General features: G+C 52.4%; 10 protein-coding genes across 10 annotated transcripts; 4 read left to right on the top strand and 6 right to left on the bottom strand.

Annotated features, from left to right (window-relative positions):
* Positions 1 to 261: 261 nt before the first annotated feature.
* Z520_02969 (uncharacterized protein) lies at positions 262 to 1,232 on the top strand (the record flags this gene model as incomplete). Its single annotated transcript, XM_016773482.1, has 4 exons — positions 262 to 285; positions 340 to 726; positions 827 to 971; positions 1,039 to 1,232. The coding sequence occupies 4 exons, from the start codon at positions 262 to 264 to the stop codon at positions 1,230 to 1,232; spliced, it is 750 nt and encodes a 249-aa protein (XP_016635539.1).
* A 448-nt stretch (positions 1,233 to 1,680) lies between these two features.
* Positions 1,681 to 2,801, top strand: Z520_02968 (uncharacterized protein; the record flags this gene model as incomplete). The annotated part of the gene is made up of 2 exons (XM_016773481.1): positions 1,681 to 1,777; positions 1,852 to 2,801. 2 exons carry the CDS (start codon positions 1,681 to 1,683, stop codon positions 2,799 to 2,801), a joined length of 1,047 nt encoding a protein of 348 aa, XP_016635538.1.
* Positions 2,802 to 2,984: 183 nt separating this feature from the next.
* Z520_02967 (uncharacterized protein) lies at positions 2,985 to 4,212 on the bottom strand (the record flags this gene model as incomplete). The annotated part of the gene is made up of 2 exons (XM_016773480.1): positions 2,985 to 4,069; positions 4,122 to 4,212. The coding sequence occupies 2 exons, from the start codon at positions 4,210 to 4,212 to the stop codon at positions 2,985 to 2,987; spliced, it is 1,176 nt and encodes a 391-aa protein (XP_016635537.1).
* Positions 4,213 to 4,720: 508 nt separating this feature from the next.
* On the top strand, positions 4,721 to 6,850 carry Z520_02966 (uncharacterized protein; the record flags this gene model as incomplete). Its single annotated transcript, XM_016773479.1, has 2 exons — positions 4,721 to 6,432; positions 6,487 to 6,850. 2 exons carry the CDS (start codon positions 4,721 to 4,723, stop codon positions 6,848 to 6,850), a joined length of 2,076 nt encoding a protein of 691 aa, XP_016635536.1.
* A 713-nt stretch (positions 6,851 to 7,563) lies between these two features.
* Positions 7,564 to 8,610, top strand: Z520_02965 (uncharacterized protein; the record flags this gene model as incomplete). Its single annotated transcript, XM_016773478.1, has 1 exon — positions 7,564 to 8,610. The coding sequence occupies one exon, from the start codon at positions 7,564 to 7,566 to the stop codon at positions 8,608 to 8,610; it is 1,047 nt and encodes a 348-aa protein (XP_016635535.1).
* Positions 8,611 to 9,461: 851 nt separating this feature from the next.
* On the bottom strand, positions 9,462 to 11,404 carry Z520_02964 (uncharacterized protein; the record flags this gene model as incomplete). The annotated part of the gene is made up of 4 exons (XM_016773477.1): positions 9,462 to 10,873; positions 10,921 to 10,981; positions 11,035 to 11,234; positions 11,296 to 11,404. 4 exons carry the CDS (start codon positions 11,402 to 11,404, stop codon positions 9,462 to 9,464), a joined length of 1,782 nt encoding a protein of 593 aa, XP_016635534.1.
* A 130-nt stretch (positions 11,405 to 11,534) lies between these two features.
* Positions 11,535 to 12,043, bottom strand: Z520_02963 (uncharacterized protein; the record flags this gene model as incomplete). The annotated part of the gene is made up of 2 exons (XM_016773476.1): positions 11,535 to 11,812; positions 11,887 to 12,043. The coding sequence occupies 2 exons, from the start codon at positions 12,041 to 12,043 to the stop codon at positions 11,535 to 11,537; spliced, it is 435 nt and encodes a 144-aa protein (XP_016635533.1).
* A 318-nt stretch (positions 12,044 to 12,361) lies between these two features.
* Positions 12,362 to 13,912, bottom strand: Z520_02962 (uncharacterized protein; the record flags this gene model as incomplete). Its single annotated transcript, XM_016773475.1, has 3 exons — positions 12,362 to 13,146; positions 13,197 to 13,312; positions 13,365 to 13,912. 3 exons carry the CDS (start codon positions 13,910 to 13,912, stop codon positions 12,362 to 12,364), a joined length of 1,449 nt encoding a protein of 482 aa, XP_016635532.1.
* Positions 13,913 to 14,446: 534 nt separating this feature from the next.
* Positions 14,447 to 15,865, bottom strand: Z520_02961 (uncharacterized protein; the record flags this gene model as incomplete). The annotated part of the gene is made up of 3 exons (XM_016773474.1): positions 14,447 to 14,793; positions 14,846 to 15,475; positions 15,694 to 15,865. 3 exons carry the CDS (start codon positions 15,863 to 15,865, stop codon positions 14,447 to 14,449), a joined length of 1,149 nt encoding a protein of 382 aa, XP_016635531.1.
* Positions 15,866 to 16,676: 811 nt separating this feature from the next.
* On the bottom strand, positions 16,677 to 19,178 carry Z520_02960 (uncharacterized protein; the record flags this gene model as incomplete). The annotated part of the gene is made up of 3 exons (XM_016773473.1): positions 16,677 to 17,903; positions 17,955 to 18,965; positions 19,068 to 19,178. The coding sequence occupies 3 exons, from the start codon at positions 19,176 to 19,178 to the stop codon at positions 16,677 to 16,679; spliced, it is 2,349 nt and encodes a 782-aa protein (XP_016635530.1).
* Positions 19,179 to 20,494: the final 1,316 nt, after the last annotated feature.

The following is a 20,494-nucleotide window of genomic DNA, read 5'->3' as shown; positions in this document are numbered from 1 at the left end:
AGATGTAGTTTGAAGGTTTGAACTACTCCGCTCCAAGAAGTCTCCCCTCGGCCCCTCTTCTCGCTTTGTTTGTATCTTGCAATAAGTATATGCGGGGAAGTTCTTGGACGGAATTTGACTGCCGAATGTTGTCCCGCCATATATTTAGCTTCAGTCTTTGTTGAAGGGGCGATGGGGGCTCAGAAGTGAGCTCACGCATATCCAACTTTGAGCGAACATATCAGGCAACGACGGGCGCCAAACTTTGATCCGCATATCAGCATGGCCTCTCTGGAAGGAAAAAAAGTATGCCCAAGGTCATGACACTGAGCGGAATGACAGCTAAGAAGGTGACTGCAGATTGCTATCACAGGTGCAGCAAGTGGCATCGGGCTGGCAACTGCCCAATTACTAGCCAGTCGAGGTGCCGTGCTATCTATATCGGATGTCAATCAAGATAGTCTCCAGAAAGCCCTAGACTCGCTACCAGGCAAGGGCCACTTCGCCACCGTTGTCGATGTCCGGAACAGTGCCAAGGTGACCGAATGGATCAAAGACACCGCGGAACGCCTGGGTGGTCTGGATGGTGCAGCCAATGTTGCGGGCGTCGAACGGGAAGGAGGCCGTCATCTCGCCGAGTCCCGCGACGAAGATTGGGATTTCGTCATGGGCATCAATGGCGCAGGAGTATTTTACTGCATGAGGGCACAGTTGCAGCAGATGATAAAGGGTGGCGGCGGCTCAATCGTGAGTGAATCGCTTCACAATTGCACAAATCCGTGGATTTTGGTTCGTTCGATTTTCTTGAGCATTCCTCAGCGCTGACCCTGTTTGCTTGTCTTTCAAGGTCAACGTCTCGAGCGTTGCAGGATTCGTTGGGTTGGCCGATACGGGAATTTACAACGCCAGCAAACATGCCGTTCGAGGTCTGACAAGGACGGCGGCCCGCGAGTATGGATCCGACAATATCCGCGTAAACGCGGTGGCTCCAGGTAAGACTTCCTCTTCCTCGAACTGACTGGGCCTTGGAGGATTACTAACCTTCATGGACAAAAATAGGCGTTATCAGGACACCGTTGGTCAAAGCAATGGAAACCGGGTTCAGGAATGGACCTGTCACCACAAAAATGCAAGCATTAGACCGGCAGGCCGATCCCAAGGAAGTTGCAACAGTCATTGCCTTCTTGCTGAGCGACGATTCCAGTTTTGTCACCGGATCAACGTACAAAGTGGATGGAGGATGGACTGCCTAGGGCTCAGGATCTGTTGTGGTCTTGAGTTGTCCTGTGGCTCTGTGTATAGCTCTCCGCCATCCTCAGCAGGCCGATAACAGTCTTTCTCAGAAGAATGGACCAACTTGTATCGCTATAGAGAAGCTTCCTTCGGTGGTCCGTAGAATTGTAGACTTCTGAAGATGTGGCTTGAAGAGCTTACCCGGAGCTCAGTGTCCTAAAGAGGAATTTGGCAATTTACAGCAGCTCAACCTTGTGCCAGGAGCTGAGAATAAGGAAAACAGCAAGCATCGTATACAGCCAAGTTAGTTGGCTGACGAAAAATCAAACTTCTTCGTCGGCAAATGCCCTTGTCGACCTCCTCACCTCGGGAACCGGGATTCAATGTCCGATATCGCCGTGTTATAAAGGACTGGTTGATGGCCATTCAAGCCTGCCGCCAACGTGCACACCACTATTTTCTGGAATCATGGTCAACTACCCGGATTTCGACTCGCTGCCACCAGTCGAGGGCCAGCCTCAGGGAAATGCCTGGGGGTTTTGGGGCAAAGGCGATGAGTTGGGAAGTTAGTCACCCCAGTTTTCCGTGTACAAAGCGAGCACGATAAGGGGACCAAGTTAACCCGCCATCTCAATCTAGCATTGAATCTTTTGACCCCGGAGGTCATTCGGAACGCTTCTCAAGAGATTAAGATTGGAAAGTCCGTTCAGCTGGATTTGCGACTCGACCACTTCGACCATGGAATTGCGGGCCGAGAGAGGTTTGAACAGACCATTGTGGATTTCCAAGAGAGAAATAAGGGTGGTGAATATGAAATCGTCGCTCATGACGACGTGGTCAGATTCAACACCCAAAGCAGTTCTCAATGGGACGGTCTCCGTCATGTCGGGCTGCAGAGTTCTGGCGTCTACTACGGTGGAATGAAACATCGGGAGATTGATGAGGGCGGCACGGGCAAACTTGGCATTCAAAGTGAGTATACGGATCCGCCTGTGCGCCCTTTTCAGACTAACCAACCGGGAAACATTGCAGACTGGGTTGAAAATGGAGGCATCGTGGGCAGAGGGATCCTGCTGGACTACCACAGATGGCGAGAAGACACGGGCAAAGAACCAGCAAAGATTGATTCTCCATTCCCGATGACGGTGGACGAGCTCGACGAAGTCGCCAGATATCAGAATCTGGAGCTGAAAACGGGCGATATTTTGATCATCCGCTCTGGGTTCACGGCGTGGCATGATTCCACCCCTTCTGCTGAGCGAGCAAAGTCCTTAGACAGGGGCGAGTTCATTGGGGTGGAGGCGTCAATGAAGTCTGTCAAATGGCTGTGGAATCACCATTTTGCTGCCGTTGCCGGAGACTCACTCGGATTCGAGGTTTGCCCGGCACCTTTCGGGAACAAAGACAAAGTATGTCTTCACGAGTGGTTGTTGACTCACTGGGGTTGTCCGATCGGCGAGCTGTGGAATCTGGAGAAACTGTCCAAGGCCTGTGCGGAGGCCAAACAATGGTCCTTCTTTTTCACGAGCGCTCCTCTCCATGTGTTTGGCGGTGTCGGGACGACTCCAAACGCGATAGCTATCTTGTAGGTAGACTTGGATTGGGTGATTGCAGAAGCCGAATATTCCAGAGGATATGCTCCAGAGATGGACCGAATCTTGGAAATCATGTCGCTTTCCGTCCTGAGTTTCGTAAGCCTGTAATTGTCGTGGCATCGTCGTCACATATAAAGTGCAATGCTGACCATATCTCGTGTCTCGATACTAACAACTTCATGGCCTTCGCGTCATCCTTGCCTTTTCCCCCCCTTGCTCGCCTCTTTCACGGTCTTCAGTTCTCAGAGATCTGTTATAAACCTCCTCCAACCGACCCACCAGATCATAAAGGCTGACGCTCCCATCGCCGTCGCCCATCAGGATCCTCTCCACGTCCTTGACCCTGTTGCCATCTAATCCAATCACAACCGCCTTCTGCACCTTCCCATCGTCGGAGATCTTGATCCGACCAACGCGGTCATCGAACCAGACGATGCGGAGTTGGCGCGCGTCGACCTCTAGGCTGGCGAGAGACTGCACGTTGAATTTTCCGGTCATCTCCTCTTCTTCGTCTTCTTCATCTTCTTCTGATCCGCGTTCCGAATTACTATCATCGCTTTCATAGTCGGAATCATCTTCAGTAGAGCGCATTTCGGTGTCACCACCTTTATTATCGGCTTCCTCTTTGGTTCCTCCTGCTTGATTCTTGAAGGAGCGCGGACGTTGCGCAGACGGCTCTGGAATATCCAATTCTTTTCGTAACCATTCTGTGACGTCCTTCCTTAGCCGCCAGCACACAAGATCATATCTGACCCGAGCGACGAGGCCGTGAAGATCCTGTTTCGTTGTCGTTCCTCGTTCGTTGATGCTGAGTCCTGAGTCGTCTGAGCCCCCGTAGCCTTCGTCGTCTAAAGATGAGATAGGAAGATACTGCTTCTCATATTGCTCTAGGGGCACCAGCGCGGGGATCGTGTGCCGATGGATCCGTAATTCATCCCCAGTGTCTCTAGCCCGAACGCAGAACATATAATACGGACTATCGAAGAAGCCGTTGCGATTGCAGATATCAATCCTTATTCCAAGGAGTGGGTTGCTTGACTGAAGTTCGGGAGAGGGATCGTGGAAGGGGAATGAGGTCACTCCAAAAGCGAGTCGATGGGCGTTCGTTTGGGAATGCAGTTGTAGGTCTTGCAGTTGAAGAGGGCTATTGTCGTTTGAGGGTGCGTTCAGGGCTGGAGAGGAGTTTGAAAGGCGCGACTGGGCTTTCGTTGAGGCAAGAAGAGAGGCCGCGAGAACCTTGCGCTGTTGAGTGAGCTTTTCGACTGCCAATGTGTTAGAGGACGAATGTTGAACTGTGGTTTGCCCTGGACGTACTTTCGACTCTGACTTGGGCCATCTCGTGCTCTGGCGAGTCGTCCATTATCACATCCACTGAGGGCAGGGGAGGAGATGCAACAAGAGCCATTGCTGTCGTGCTGACTTGATCTCGACCTTTGTGGTCAACCGATAACCACCTGGAAGTCAACGTCGACAGACTGGTCACCCACCGTTCACCAGCGAAGTTCAACCGAAGGAGCGAACCCTCGACGCGTCTTGGGCTTATCGGACGCGTGCGAGGCGCTTATCTTCGCTATCACGTGCTCGGTCAGGGGTTAAATGCTGTGCCGGTAATAAATAAAGTGCCTGCGAGAAATCCGAGGCGGCCACCTTGCGCTTCGCTTGCTGATACGAGAAAGATGAAGACGTCTCCTGTGCGAGACTGTCATGCCTGTCGGTTCAGCATGATGTGTTGTTGTGGCGGAAGGGAGTTATAAACGCACCATCTCCTTCTCCGTCAATGATCTCACCCAAAGCACGGAGCACTCGCAGAATCCCAGTGTGTCATTTGCCGGTCTCGCCCCTGCGAAAGGACACAGAGTCCTTTTCTGTGAATATCCACTCACCACCCACCACGCTCTTTTGCTGCCGCATGCATGCCTGACTCGATTGCCGAACCATATACAATCCCAGTCTTTTACGCTCGTTCCCACTTCACCGAACATCCCCTCCTTCCAGTCCACAGCGCCGGCCCACACAATAACAGGCAATCTCACGAAATCGAACTAAACGAATACCAGTCGGAGATCCCACATCACACAGACGAAAAGCGAGACGAGGAAGAGAGCAAAGAGGCAGAGCAAGTGGAAGAGGAAGAGGAAGACTCCGAGACTGACACATCCGAAAAAGACCACCTTGTGGTTGCGGAAGGCTCTGATTCCCCTATGCAACGCAGGAAGTCCAAGAAGAACAAGGACCAGAGATCGTCACCTCGTCCAGATCTTCGCATTGAGATCGGTCAGAACGGTCACGCGAATGGCCACGCAAACGGCGACATGAATTCCCATATTGAGATGAGACGCAAACACGTCTCAAGCGACGATCCCGAGACAAACACCACCAGACTTATGAGCAGAAATGACTTTTCACTCGACCATGAGCCGGCCGCCCCTCAAACGCCGCAAACCCCTGGTATGGTCAACACCAGCTTCGTCGACCTACCTCCAAAAGACAAGAAGAATTTCCTCCTTCTCTGCCTCCTGTATTTCCTCCAAGGCATTCCCATGGGTTTGGCCTCGGGTTCTGTCCCGTTTCTATTAAAAAGTTATCTGTCATACGGTCAAATTGGTATCTTCTCTTTGGCCATATACCCTTACTCGTTGAAACTGCTGTGGAGTCCGATCGTGGACGCTGTTTGGAGTAGGAGGTTTGGACGCAGAAAGAGTTGGATCACCCCTATTCAAACAATCTCCGGACTCTCCATGATTTACCTGGGAGGCAGAATCGATGAGATGATGACCGCTACAGGCGACAATGACGGAGCTGGGGTCTGGGGCTTCACTGGCTGGTGGTTCCTTCTGGTCTTCATGTGCGCCACTCAGGACATTGCAGTGGACGGATGGGCCATTTCACTTCTCTCCATCCAGAACATATCATATGCCTCAACGGCGCAGACAGTCGGCTTGACGGCAGGCTCTTTCCTGTCGCACACCGTCTTCCTCGCGCTACAGGCACCGGATTTCGCGAATAGGTGGTTCAGGACTGTCCCCAAGGAATACGGCCTCTTCACGCTCGGCGGCTACATGACCTTCTGGGGCTGGGTTTACCTCATCGTAACAGTGGGCTTGGCCATCTTGAAAAGAGAAGAGAAGAACAACGAGCGTGAGGGAATTATGGACGTATACCGAACCATGTGGGCAGTGCTCAAACTCCCCAACGTCCTCACCATCATTGCCGTTCACCTTGTCAGCAAACTCGGCTTTGTGACCAACGATGCAGTCACGAATCTCAAGCTCCTGGACAAGGGCTTTGGACAAGCGAATATGGCCCTGGTTGTGCTCATTGATTTCCCCTTTGAACTGGGCTTGGGATACTACGCCGGGAAATGGTCCACAGAGTACACACCGCTGAAGGTATGGTGTTGGGCTTATGCTGCTCGGCTCCTCGCGGCAGTCTTTGGGCAGATAACAATTATGATCTATCCGACTGCACCCGACGAGGCCGTTCCGGTGTGGTACATGCTGGTGGTGATTGCCGCACACGTTTCGTCAACATTCATGAATACCGTCATGTTTGTTGCTTCGGCTGCGTTTCACGCTCGCATTGCTGATCCAACGATTGGCGGAACATACATGACATTATTGGCTACGTAAGTCGAGTCGATAGACATTCTGAGAAATCGTTTGCTGACCCTTCTACCCAGTGTCTCGAATCTCGGTGGGACGTTCCCGAAATTCTTCATCCTCAAACTGGTTGATCTCTTTACGAAAGCGACCTGCATTCCACCGGCCGACCCGGACGCATTCCTCAAATCTCATCCGGACGCCACGCTCGTCACCAGCAGTTTCAGTTGTGCTCTTGAAGCAGACAAAAATGTCTGCTTGAAGGGAGGTGGGACCTGCCTGATGCAACGTGATGGATACTACATCACCAATGTCATTTTTGTGATTATCGGAGCGGTATTGTTTTGGACTTATGTGGAGAGGAAAGCACTGGCGCTGCAAGCGTTGCCGCTACGTGCATGGAGAGTAGGGGACCACTCATACCGTCGTGTGCCGTCGGGTTGATCTTTTTTGTATTTACGTGTGCGATGTCCTTCATACAGAAATGATACCCATAGAACAGAAAAAGTTTCCGACAAATACAATGGTTCAGAGGACAAATGTATCACCTAGAATGAAAGCTGGTTGGAATAGTGTGTAGGGCGTGAGATCGGTGCGGACTTGCCATAGGCGCATACTCCTCCCTGCCAGCTGTACACAAGGCTGCGAGGCCCATACACGTGATATAAAATTTTCAAATGACGCGCATTTGGCAGTCCTAGAAGACTAACAATTAATGTCGTAGAGGAGCATCCGAACGGACACAGGCGTAATTACCACCCTTCACTTTCCTCCGCCAAAGTAATCCAAAGAAAGAAAAGGCTGATCAAGAGACAGACTCTGTTGGCCGGGCAGGGCTGACGAGATTGAGTGGAGATTATAAACTAAAAACGGAACATTCCACGAGAACGCCAACGTCAAAAAGCACAAGGAAAGCGAAAGGAAAAAAAGCGAGTGTGTGTCTCTCTTTCGAAAAATTCGTGAGACGGTTTTGCGTTTTCAGTTCCAGAGACTCGAAGTTCGTCGGGGCCGGTTTTGGCGGAGGAAGTTGGGAGATAAAAGGGATTTTGATCTTTGGTCCTGAAAACCCACTTCTCTTTTGTTACATTGCGTGGTGGAGTTTCCGACAGAGTATCGGTCGACTCATCGACAGCTGAGCAGGAGAAATATTATATCAAATGGCAGACGCGGAGGACCGGTCGTCACCAGCAATTCCCAGGACGGGCGATTCTCCCAAGTCGACGCCTTCGCCTACGCAGAGTGCACACTCGAGGTCGTCGCCCGACACCAACATGACGACGCCCGAACGCTCCCCTGAGGGCGACGACGATGATGACGATATCTGGGACACATCGTCGGACCATGACCATGACCATGGCCACTCGCACAACTCACACGCCGTAGGGCAAGGGTCTACATCTGCAACCCAGACGCAACCGCAGCTCTCAACAGACGCATCCTCTGTCCATGACGATCCGTCCCATAGGGTACGCCGCGAGGTGATCCTCAGCGACGTCCCCTCCCTGCGCCGCCAGCACATGACGGACGGGTACCGCGAGGGCCTCTCGGTGGGGAAAGCGCGGGTCATGCAGCGCGGCTTTGACGCGGGATATCCTTTGGGTGTCGAGGTTGGATTGCGGGTGGGGACCGTGCTGGGGGTTTTGGAGGGTGTTGTCTCTGCTCTCATGGCCGCCAAAACGAGGCCTCGGGCTAGTGGGGGGACGATGGAAGGAGGGTCGAGTTCTGCTACGGGAACAACGACGACGACGATATCGACTACTTATACGTCCCTACCAAGTGCTGGAGAATCATCACGCGGAGCCATTGATCGAGATGAGCCCACTACCCAGGGAAGTACTTCCTCCAGCAGGAAAAGCGACGGTGAACTATCATTCATCCAAAACCTGCACGCCCGCGCACAGCGAGAATTGAAGATCTCAGAATTAATGAAAGCGATGGACGATGAGAAGATCGCGTCGATTCCAGATGCCAGCATCAGTGTCAGCGCCGAAGCCGAAGTCGATGTCGGCGTCGGCGTCGAATATGTTGGCAGTGAGGATGTGAAGAACAAACAAGCCGAAAGACCACCTGCGTCCACTGTGCCCGCGGAGATCGAGGCGGTGATCGAAAAGTGGGAGCAGATCGTGCTCGGCTCGCTGAAGGAGGACAGGATCCGGGGAACGAGGAGCAAGGAAGACGCAACGCACTTAGAGGAGAAGGATTGAAGAGACACCACCAAAAGAACACCTTTTCGCAGCACGGACACGAAGAGCCAGAAAAAGATGTCTGGCTCTGTACAAGTGCAGCCGAGAAGCGCAGGGCGCATATGACGGTGGTGCGTGCTTCTGGATCCCTGGATCCCCTTGGATCCCAAGACTGAAAGCAGCACGCAGCTTGGGCAGCGGAACCAATGTACCAAAAAACGACGAAACAACAACGACCATGACCACGACAACCACGACAACGACCACGAAGCAGACGACGACAACGGCACCGACAAAAACGATACCCACAGAGACGTGACGGTGTATAGAGGTTGAGTCCTGCGTCCGACGGGCGCGGCTGCTGGTGGCGGCGTGGGATAATGGTCCAGAATCGACCGACCGAGTATTACGAGACCGAGTTACCCATCTCGTCCGTGTAGTCAGACTCCCCCAGCTCTCCTTTCACCGAAGACACCCTAATGGAAGTTGACGGAGAGGATGAAGAGGGTTATCCACGCTGAGGCTGTTGGCCTGCCAAACTTAGCCGCCTTGACCCGCGTCTACCGCCTTGACCTCTTGGGAGGCAAGAAGAGTGCTGCTGATCTTTCAATATGAGAAAGCTCCTCCCAGCCGGTTTCCCAGCGGCAAAGGGGTCGTAAGACAAGAAAGGACGTAACGAAGATTGATAGCGCCGATGGTGGCAAAGGCATTATCTTATGTCACTCATTCATCCTCGATATCAGGGTTTCATGAACGGGTGCGTGTTCAGTATTCGTACAATATCTTCTCCGTCACAGAGCATGATATATCATTTCATTGCCATCATCACCAAGTCTCGTCCCACGGTCTCGTGGGCTACAATATCTCTTCCCCTACTCCATTCGTGCGTACCTCTCCCTGGCCCTCTGGCGCGTCTCTTGCAAAAACCCGCCATAATCACCTTTGGTATTTCGCTCCGCTTCAACAACTGCATCACCAAGTTTCCCGCCTTCCGCACCCAGTCCAACTCCAGCAACATAGACGTCTTGACTGATCGGCGCAGTCATGCCCTCTCCAGAGGCACCGAGCCCTTGTCCGGCGGTATAGCCCATTTTGCTGAGCAATGAGGCGCCCTTGGACTGAACAGGTGGTGCTTGTACTGTTTCATCATCCGAGGATGCGCGTGACGATTTGGGTGCGTTTCCGACTTGTTCGCCTTTCTTATTGACAACGCCATAGATCTTCCGTCTTTCTTTTGCTCGATCACGGTATTCCCGCGCAGGTTTTGCCGCGGCGGCCATGACGAATTGCCGCTGGATCCCGTGTTTCAACAACTTGGCCTCTGCCTTTTGGACTCTCATCTCATCCTGCAAATTCGAGCGGTGCAGGGCACTCAGACGCTCGTGCTTGTTGACTTCTGCCGCGTTGTTGAATTGACGCATGCAGAGGTAACAGCAGTGTCGATTTGGGTCAGCATACGACTGCGATGGTGGCCCATCTGCACTTTCACTCCCGTCAGTCGATCTCGAATCTTCTCGATCGTGTGATTTCTTTGAAATGCCATGCAATTCGGCATGGCGATTACTCCAAAATTGGAGGTGCGATGGCACTGTCTTTTTGACTCCGGTCGTATCCACATCTGCCTGAGCCTTTCGCTTTTTAGCCTTCTCTGCATCTTTGGTTGGTTTGATGCCTGCGTCTGTGCGTGTGGTCGAGCCATTCTTTGGATCCTGCGAGACTGTATTCGGCATCGATACAGCCAATTCCTTCACATAAGCCCCTTCATCCCAATACGCTAGCTTCATGGCTGGGTTGCCCACGGGGCTGAAGCAGAAGCGTTCAATGTCAGGAGTCGGATGCAACACGGGGACGAAAACGCCGGCATGGATATAGCTAACAAGCACCTGCTTGGAAGCAATCGTGAAACGCTCAAAGGAGTTGTACCGAATCAGAGCCGCTTGCGCATCCTCAATTGAGGCATACTCTGCAAAACCATACCGCCAACTCTCGTTGGTTTTTCGATCGCGGACAACTAGAACTCGACGTAAGGTGCCTTCTCTAGCACCGAGATTCGCATCACCGGTGGTGGATGCGACTTTGGCGCCCTTTTTGGCAGATGCTTCATCTCGTTGAGACGCTGACGAGCCAGGCTTGTAAAGTTTCGCTACGCCCTTTACGAGCAATTCTTCGGACACGGAAGGTTCCAACCCCCGTAACAAAAGGAATTGAGAGGGGTGGTTGTCTGGGGAAGCATCGTTGTCTCCGACATTGGGCGGTTTCGTGGGGATGGCGTAAGTTGGGTGCTCTGTAACCCATGAGCGTCAGGCCGATTGTCGGCTCCATCAAACGTACCTGGTTTCTCAGCCTGGCATTTAAAACATCGATCTCGGGTCGCGAAATTGTTTATGAGGCACTGCGGAATCATCAGCTTCATAGCTCCACATCGAAGGACCCTCCACGACATACAGAATCGCAAATCCAATCTGGATCGTCCGTCCTCCGTGGATCTTTCCGTTCCCGACTAAAGGTTATCCTCACTTTGGATGCATTTCCGTTAGACTTGTCACTCTCACCATACAGGTAGAGGATAGGGTAATTGCGATCCATGAAGGCTTCCGCCTCTTGCACTGTGCCGAAGCGGATGAAGCCAAATCTCCTTGATTGTTCTGCCAACCGTGTGAGAAGGGGTGTCTCGCGCAAACATGCGTATTTTCTTTCAGAGCTTACTGGTCTGCTTGTCGCGAATAACTCGAGTATCCTCCAGACCTTGGGCATGATAGTATTGTTTGAGTTCCGAGGAAATCTGTTTCGTAAAGTCGAGAAAAACCTTAGCCATATGTCCCGCAGCAAACAGAGCAAAGTGTCACCGTGGGATAACCCAGATGATGGCGTGCGTGGTCAGAGAAATTCGGGCAGGAGGAGCATTCGAACATCGTTTTCAGTCAGATGAGGAGCCAGTCCATCCATCATGATCTCCCTGCTCGGGGCGCCTCGACTCGGTGGTCGCACGTCTGACGGTGTCCGGTATCTGCTTCGACTTCGGCTGCGGTAGTCTCGTGAAGCGGAGCGAGGGTCGTCTCGGTCATAATAAGACGATCTGCCTCGGCGAGGGGATGGCGAGCTGCGATCACCATCATCATAATAACGGGTGCGCCTGTCATAGCTGCGGTCACGTCTTCGATCTGGACTCCGGGCACGGCCACGAAAATGGAATTCTCCCTGAGACGGTCCGGTTGGTGGTCGGCTTATGTCTTTGAGCGTTTACAACATCAGTATAATGACCTCAAGTTTCCCACCCTATTCTGAACTATGGTTTACCGTGTGGAGGACTTCGTTTGTGAGGGGAGCTGTGTCTGCGTTCTCGGGATCGTGACCTCGAGCGGTCATCGTAGAAATCGTCTGGTTGTGAAGCATGATATGACCGATATGGCTGCTGCGGACCGCTGTGGCCACCGCGGCCGCGATAAGACGGCATGATGTTTCTCACTGTACGGGATGTCTCATTGTCAAGAAAATAGGGAGAATGTCACTGTGGTTGTCGCAGTTTACATGCGGCGAACAGTTCAGTAGAGTCGGCAAAGCTTCCTTAACAGACGCTTGGAGGCAAGGCTGCGAGGCTGCGAGGCTGCGAGGCTGCGAGGCTGCGACCCCAAACAAATGACTGGTAGTATGCTAGGCCTGGACTATCTCACAATCTGATCCTTTTTGTAGCAGATGGTTTTTGTTGTTGCAAATGCTATCAGTCTAATGTATGCGCACAATGCACGGCACGAATTTGAAGTACTGGCGTATCTTAAGCATTCTTCTCACTTGCAATTCTCCTTCCCAGAAATCCCATCAGCCTCTTCCCTCCCCGCTCCTCCGATGTTGTTCTGAATCCGCACCTCTCAGGTTTTGCATCCGTTCCTGGCCTGGTCTTCTGGAGCCTGGGTCTCACTTCTTCATCGACTGTTGGCCCAAACTCTGTGACCGAAGCCGGCGCTGTCTGCGGCACAGACGCTTTCCTAAGCATTCCGCCACTAGTGAAGGGACTTAACGGTCGTCGTTTTCTATCGACGTCAAAGTTGGCCCCATTGATATTGACTGTGAGCTTCTTTTTCAAGCGCTGACGAGGTGATCTGGTCGACGGGGTTGGTGATGGTGGAATTTCAGCATTTCTCTTCGTTCGTTCGTCATCTGTGCTTTTCTCGCGGTGGCTAGGTGATCTTGGGGACCTTGGAGATCGCGTAACCCTTGACGATAAGTCCTCGATACTATCCTTAGTCCTCACACTAAGCGAGTCATCGGAGTCGCTCAGATGGACATTGGAGGAGCTTGCGGACGCTTTGATGTGTTTCAGAATCTGCCTCCCCGCTGATGAGGTCGGATTTCCAACTTTGCAGGGCGATATAACTATTGAAGTTTGGCGAGGAGAGTTTGCAAACGTTGAGGTCTCATCAGGGCGCTCCTGAGCAGCGTCGTGTGCAGAACCTTGGAAGAGTTGTATATTGCCTGAACTCTGCGATATGACTGAGGACCTAGTGCTGCATAGAGAAGGGCAAACCTGCAAGTGGGCAATGCCATGCTCCTCGAGGTACTCTATGGATGAAGTCAGTACCTCCATCAATGCAGGACAATGGCGTGCTAACCATAAGGACGACAGTGAAATTGGAAGGCTGCGTAAGGCATATCCACCGGGTCAAGGAGCTGATACTTGTATCGGCGAGGACGAATGCAGGGCTCAAGGAAGCCACTGTTTGTCAGCCTGAAATTGTAAGACATCTGCGGATGAAGAGGAGAAAAGAAAGAACACCAACTGCAACCCATCAGCGTTATCACTGACACTGCTCACTTGCCCTAGGCCTGATTCCAAGTCTCGAATCCGCCTCTTATGTTCGACCCGATGCACATTGATCTGAATCATGTCCTCGTCTCGCCCACCTCTTTCACGGTCTTCCAGCCCATCCCCGAACCTCAGTGCCTGTGTTTTGACCACGGCGTGACCCGTGTCTGGATCCACGCCCTCTCTGACCAGGTTATACATCATTTTGCCATGAAAGCCGTGTTTTGCTGTGCAATCCCATGACGTGACGACCTTGCCATTGATGAACAGCTTGAAGAACCAGGCAGCTTCCGGAGGGTGGGGACCGTCGATGGTATATTCAAACCAAATCTGGCTGCCGGGATAGATGGGGACGAAACAGGCTGTAGTCGGATATGGCACGGAGGATGGACCGCCGTCTTGCTGGTAGTTGACTTGGAAAGGATCCTGGACTCGAGAGGGCTTGCGGTACTGAAATTCTGGCAGCTTGCAAATGTCGAACTGCGATATGATGCCAATCTCAATGCCCCGGAACTTCACCATGGCGGGCGGATTTTTGACGAATTGGAGGAGGAGATGAAGGACGGTGAAGGCGTAAATTGTTATTGTGTTCGTGTATCAAGTACTTGAATCCGAGGTCGCATCTTGGAGATTTTACAGCAGCAACGAGTCCGTGTGGTCAAGATCAATTGAAAGGAAGGGGTGATGCAGGTGTGGCAGACAAACTGACAGTATCCAAGTACGTTCGAACTTTTCCTTTACCTAGATACCTCTGGCCTTCACCGGCGCCACTGGATGTTGATATCAATGTAGCTTTTGGATCCTTCATTCATGGATTATGCCGTCTGTCAGTCGAACCCATCAGCTTCAGCATCATCATCTCATTGTGATTTTCAATCCAGCTTCAGCAATTGCCTCCGATGCCGATTTGGACCAACTTGCTCTCCAGTCTTCACAGCTTCCTCAACTCCGATGGCAATCCAAAGGAGTCGTGCATTTTGGCCTTCTACTGGCCCTTGCAACCACACTGCACTGCCTCTTCCTCCATCACCGATTTCTGTCCGTACCCGTCAACGACTACCAACCAAGCTTCACCTCTTCATCTTCCTTGAACACCTCAAACTCGACTTCTTCATAGTCCTGGTTGATGTAAAGCATATTGAACCAATCCAGTATATGCCTCCAGCATTTCACGATCACGTTCTCCTGATACACCTGCTCTCCACTTGCATAGCAGTTGCATCCAAACCTCTCACGACCAGCTATTGGTGTCTCAATGGGAGATTCAGAGACAAAGTAAGCTCGACAACGCTTGCTGATGAAGTTCATGAAGCCGCTGGGTGCGCCGTCGCTGATGAGATCTTCTGCCTTGTATTGGGGCGTGATCAAAGAGATGCCATTGATGCGGCCGGACCATGAGTCCCCTGTAGAGCAGGTGTTAGTCCGTCCTGGATTCCGAGCTCATACCACACCTACAATGTTCAGCGAGGTACTCCAGCATCGCTGACCCAGAGTACTCCAGTGCAATAAGATCCAGTTTCGCTTCCTTGTCGACGAAGCTCGGAATCACCTTCTCAAACATGTAAGACACATGCTCCCCGTAGGTGCCGTTGCCGGGAATTTTATTCTTGACACTGTCCACTCGAGGAGCCTCGTGCACAGCACTCGGTCTCGGCAAGCAAAGCCATTCATATGCTGAGACGGCCCGTCCACCTCCGCGGTACCAGAGCAGCTGGCACGGATTTGCGACAATGAGGCCTGGCACAGACGCAGACGCAGACTTCGACGTCGAGGTTGATGTAGGCGACGCAGTCTCGAGCACCGGGACAGACAAGAGAGCCTTTGCGAACTCAACTAGCGAGCCGTGCTTGATTCCCTGATGGCCGATAATGCGCCAGCTCAAAATGCCCGGTTCCGTATTTCTGGCGCCAAAGAAGACGGTCACTCGGCTCTTTGTAGCGATTTCCTTGGACACCAGGATAGGGACGTGGTTTTCGGACTCCCCTGCGCCGAGTGGTAGGCGGACAGTGTCACAGCCCAGGTCGGCCAGTCGGTCGGTGACGATCTTACGTATCGCAGCTAAAAAGGCAGCGATGAGCAGGGCAGCTGTTAGGTCTCCGGTGCCTCGAATACCCGCCAGATACCACACACGGACAGAGGAGTGAAGAAAAGGGAAAACTCACTATTATTCGCCCCTATCAAACACCCTCGAGCGTTAGCTTCGCAATCCAATAAAATTGCCAGGATCGGACAGTGATCCGACGCAGATAGCAATTCATAAACAACAATCTCTTCTCAAGATCGGGGGCCGGAGAGAAACTCACATTTATGAACCTCATTCCACCGTTCATTCCTATTAACCCTGTACTGATACTTTCGCTCCGGGTTCTGGACTGAGCGGATCTGATCCTCACCATTAATGAAGAAGCCCAACTTGGCGAGATCCGGCTCGTAGACCGCGTCCGGAGGGAGCGTATGGGGCAGCCGGCGAAACATTATTGTGAATCTGGAGCCACCTGTCGCTGTTGCTGTCGCTGTCGCTGTCGCTGCTGTTGTTGTTGTATGATCTTTGAGGCGAAAGCACGGCAGAGTAGAGTGTTCGTGAGATGGAAGAATGACAAAACGCAAATAGGAAGCGATTGACGGAGTGGGTGAGTTGTGAGTTGTGAGTGAGTGAGAGGACAAGGCTGAGCTCAAATAAAGACAAACTGTCTGAACAGAGGCCGCGAAGAGACGATGATGAATCTCTCTAATCTCTGATTGAAGAGTGACACAAAGATCGAGAACGCCAAAACTCCACAAGCCCGCGAATGGGACTGAATGAAATGGGTTAGGTATTGAGATTGGTAGTGACACTTAGCACATATATCGTGAGGAAAAAAAGAACAAGGACAGATTAGATTGCGGCTCAAATTAATATGTAGCGGTGATGTTCTGTTTGATGTTACAAAACTATTCCAATTTGGACCATGTCTGGCAAATCAGCACCGCCCAGTCCTTGGACCGGCATCGACACTGAGCGTCGTGAACACGCTCCAAATCATTTTCGAAAAACTCCCACGGGTGCATTCATGTCTCCAGAAGAAAACCCAAGCAATGCATTGCTTCCAAGCCCTATGTTCACAATGTCACCAGATCCCAGCCCATAGTATCCAATTTTCAACATCAACATCTCCCATAAAAGCATAGCACATGATCCCCAGTTGTTCTTATTCGTACATATCCGACAGACCCCTGCTCCGGAATAACAATTCTGCTCGAGTTACGCCAACGTAGATCGCATCTCATCGATCCTGGGTTCTGCAACTCACGATCCGGCTCTCGCAACACCAAGGCTACCACTTCTTTGCGAGTGGAAACTGCCACCTGCAATAGGTGCAAACCCTTTGGCCAAGTCAAATCCACCATCACCATCCTCGTCATCTGCATCGTGATGCGACGCGGCGTCCGCACTACTCGAGGAAAGGTGTGTATTGAACCTGCCGGGAACCATCTGACCATTTACTCCACTCGCCGAATTCCCACTCCCTGGAAAATTGCGTGTGAACATCCCATTCTCCTCAGCTGCCGCTCCGTTCAGCCTCGGTGGATTTGCAGGACTGTCGTCCCTCTTCTTGGCCGAACTTGAGCTGGTGGGGGCTTGACTACTTCTGGCTGGTTTGCTCGGACTGCCCAAGCCGGCATCCATAGGTGGCGGGCTCGAACTCATCACATGTCTGTCAATTCCGTTGGCACGGGGATCTTCGTCCTTGATAGGTGACATGTCAGGCAGCGGCTGGCCCGGTGTTGCGCCCATGATACCCTTCCAGAAGAGCCCTTGAGGGCCTGCAGGTGAGGACTCTGGCATAAACTTGCTAGGAGCAACCAGAGTGCTTGGGGGGGCTAGTCGAGGGTTTTGTCGCAGTGGCGCCGGCGTAATTATGCTATGCTGTGACGGATGGAAAGGAGTGTCTAGGTAAGAGGATGAAAGTGTGGGGTTCGTCGGTGAGTGATGCCGAGGCGGGATAGAGGATGGCAGCGTATACATGGGCACATTGTGACCTACATGCGGTGTTGGTGCAGCATTGCCATGTCGCGAAGGGGATTCTTCGAGGTCCATATCTGGGAGTGTATTTTGTGTGTCCGTTCTTCGCCTTTGAGGCGTAGCAGTCTCTGCAGGATGCGAGACGGGAGGCGCCAGACTGGGGCTCGGCGGATACGGTTGTTGCCTTGGGTTAAAGGGAGGAAATGGGAGACTCAACTTGGCAGAGGAAGGAGGCCCTGCTCGGTCGGACATATCTCGCGCAGAGAACTGGCTAACCATACTAGTATCATAACCAAGGTTCTGGCCGTTGGGTCCTCTGAAGTTGGGATTGACTTCCTTGCCAGAAGCAGGCGAGGACGGAGCCGAGCCTCCACGGCGGGCTTGTTTCTTCCAATACTCCTGACGAAATTCTGGGGCGATCTGCCATTTCATACCTTTTCCAGGCTCGTCGGTTCGCCGAGGAACTTTTTGAAATGCTTTATTCAGCGAGAGATTGTGTCGGATGGAATTCTGGTCGAGTTAGTGTTTGGGGTCGTGGGCAAGACGGGCGAGAAGACATACCTGCCAGCCACTATTTGAATGGCGATAAAAGGCATACTTATCAGCGATGAACGAATAAATGTTGCTCAGTGTCAACTTCTCCTCTTCACTCGAGAAAATAGCCTGGGCAATCATTGTCGCATAGCTGAAGGGCGGCTTAAGGTCCTTGGCACTGTCCCGACTGTAGTCGATCTCTTGAGTACTTTCCATCATCATCCCCCGGCCATACATGGGCGACATGGGCATCTTGCTGTCGAAAACGCCTCGCTGAGATTTGCCATCGGCGGTTTGTGCGGGCGGCGTAGCTTCGCGTTTGAAATCGGGAGGAGCTGGGGCCAGTGACGGGAAATTTTGAGCCGGTCCAGTCGAAACTTCATAGTTGGCAGATTCAGGCTGAGGTTGGGCAGGACTGACTTCCTCGCCTGCGGCCAACGCTTTGGCACGTTCGATAAAGTAATGATCGATCTCGACTTTATCGCCTGGGGTGACAAACATCATTTGCGTCCCGGCAATCTCCAAAATATCGCCAGACTTGATCTGTTTCCTCAAACCCTTCTTGATGAGCACATTATTGACGCGAACTCCATTTCGACCGTTGACCCGGACGTGCCAGCCACCTTCGTCCACCGGATAATCCGCGTCGTAGTAGATCGAGGCATGGTGGCGAGAAACAATCTTGCTTGGACCGAGATCGATATGGACCGGCAATACGTCCTTCAGATCGGCGATAGGACTCGAAGCACCGTTCAAGTTCGGGCGGTCGTCGGGCGGTCTCCCGAAGTTGACGGATTGCTCGCGCACAAAGTAGGTCCAGTCTCGACCGGCAATCTTCGCGTACGCTGACACCTTCTGCGGACTGTTACTCTGAACTTTGTCATTGGAGTACTCGGTTCTGGCGACAATGGGTTCTTTGGACACTTGGAGGTACGAGACGACCGAGTCGATGAGATCGCTCTGGGAGACTTCTTCCGTGTCGTCGCTTGAGTCCAGCGCAGGTGCGGGTTCAGGTTCAGGATCGGGAGTGACGGACTTCTTCCTGGCGGGCGCAGCACGAGACCCGTTGACCTGTTTTTGTGAGCGCGTCAGCTTCTGCGTCGTCCTTTGCATGGAAAGGCTCCGAGGAAGAGAACCAACCTTGCGCTTCTTTGCCGAAGGGCGCGACGGGGAAGAATCTGGAAGGTCGAGCTCCGAGGACTCTGGGAGGTCGGCGGGTTTGCGGCGTGCTTTTCTCTTAGACGGGGGCATGCTTATGTACGTCTGCCAGTCCCGGCGCTGGTTGTTCGAGAAGGTAGGAAGGACTGTGAGCAGCAGGGTGGAGGGAGCAGGTGCGTGCGCTAGTTGGGCTTTGCGACGTCAATCAATGTTTTGGTTCTGACGCAGGGATTTTTGCGGGAGCGACTCGGCGGGTGAGGCATGGAACGGAATCCCAGCCTGAGAGGGCGGCGATAGGTTACGAGGGACGATGGGTAGGTGGACGATGAATGCGCAAGGCAGTGTGGTGTGGTGTGGATTGAGGAGGACAGGGTACGATTAAGTGGCTTGATAGAGAACAAGCGCAAATTCCGATCGGTGCAGGTGTTTGTGCCTTTGTTAGCAGTGTTTGGAAGTAGGGCGAAAAGAGGGATGAGAAAATAGACGGTTGGCTGAAATGGCTGCCGGCAAAAGAGCGCACAAGTCAAGGCCAGAGCGTGACTGGGCCACGCCTCCGAGTAAATCGCGTAATTCGTGCCGTATCGAAACGCGTTTGACTCGAGTCGTGGGGGAATTATTTTATTGTTTGGGGCGAGGACCTGTCACCATTCTGTCACAGTGACTTTTCTAGGTATCTTGGGCGTGATTCGGGGGCCTTTTAGCAGTGCCTAATTCTCATCACTGCTTAACTAGATGCCTAGGTCATCCGTAGAAACCTTGAACTGAGAAGATTTTACCACTTTGTCACCACCTACTAAACAGGCACCTGGGGGGCACCCTGGGGGGCACCTAGCCGCTCTCTAGGCACTGCGGCTAAGAGCTCGCAGGCACATGGCTCCCACGCTTTCGGCGCCTTAAGTCATCGCTTGTTCCGGATGGGTAAACAATCCAATGCCAGGGTTGGGGAGACACAGGCGACAAATGTTCTTGTTCTGGAGCATCTCAGGGTGACTCAACAGGAGAGTCGTTGTCATCCTTCTGCATTCCTCCCCTTCCCTTCCACTCCGAGCACCAGCATCCAACCCTCAGCCAATGTCTTGCTGTTCCCTGTCGAAAGAATCATCCATGATCTTTTCGCATACAAGGGAAGAGACTCGCTTAACACACCAGCCGATTGGCTCCAACACTGCCTCCGCGTAAACACAATGACGTCCTTCGTTGCCACGACCTTGATCTTACCCGCTGTAGCCGATGTAATAATGATACCGTATCTCACAATACTACAACCTGGAAGTCAGGTGCCATTTAATCCCTATTGAGGTATCTCGGTATGTAGCCTCGGTACTAGGTAGCTAAGTGCGTATATGGAAGGGGTGAGTATGATAATGTACAACAGCAGCACTGTCAAGTCACGGTCCATCCTTCTTCGC

Source organism: Fonsecaea multimorphosa, assembly GCF_000836435.1.
Source record: "Fonsecaea multimorphosa CBS 102226 unplaced genomic scaffold supercont1.4, whole genome shotgun sequence".
Classification (NCBI taxonomy): domain Eukaryota; kingdom Fungi; phylum Ascomycota; class Eurotiomycetes; order Chaetothyriales; family Herpotrichiellaceae; genus Fonsecaea; species Fonsecaea multimorphosa.
The sequence above is the reverse complement of the archived record's forward strand: the minus strand, read 5'-3'. Positions and strand labels throughout refer to the sequence as shown.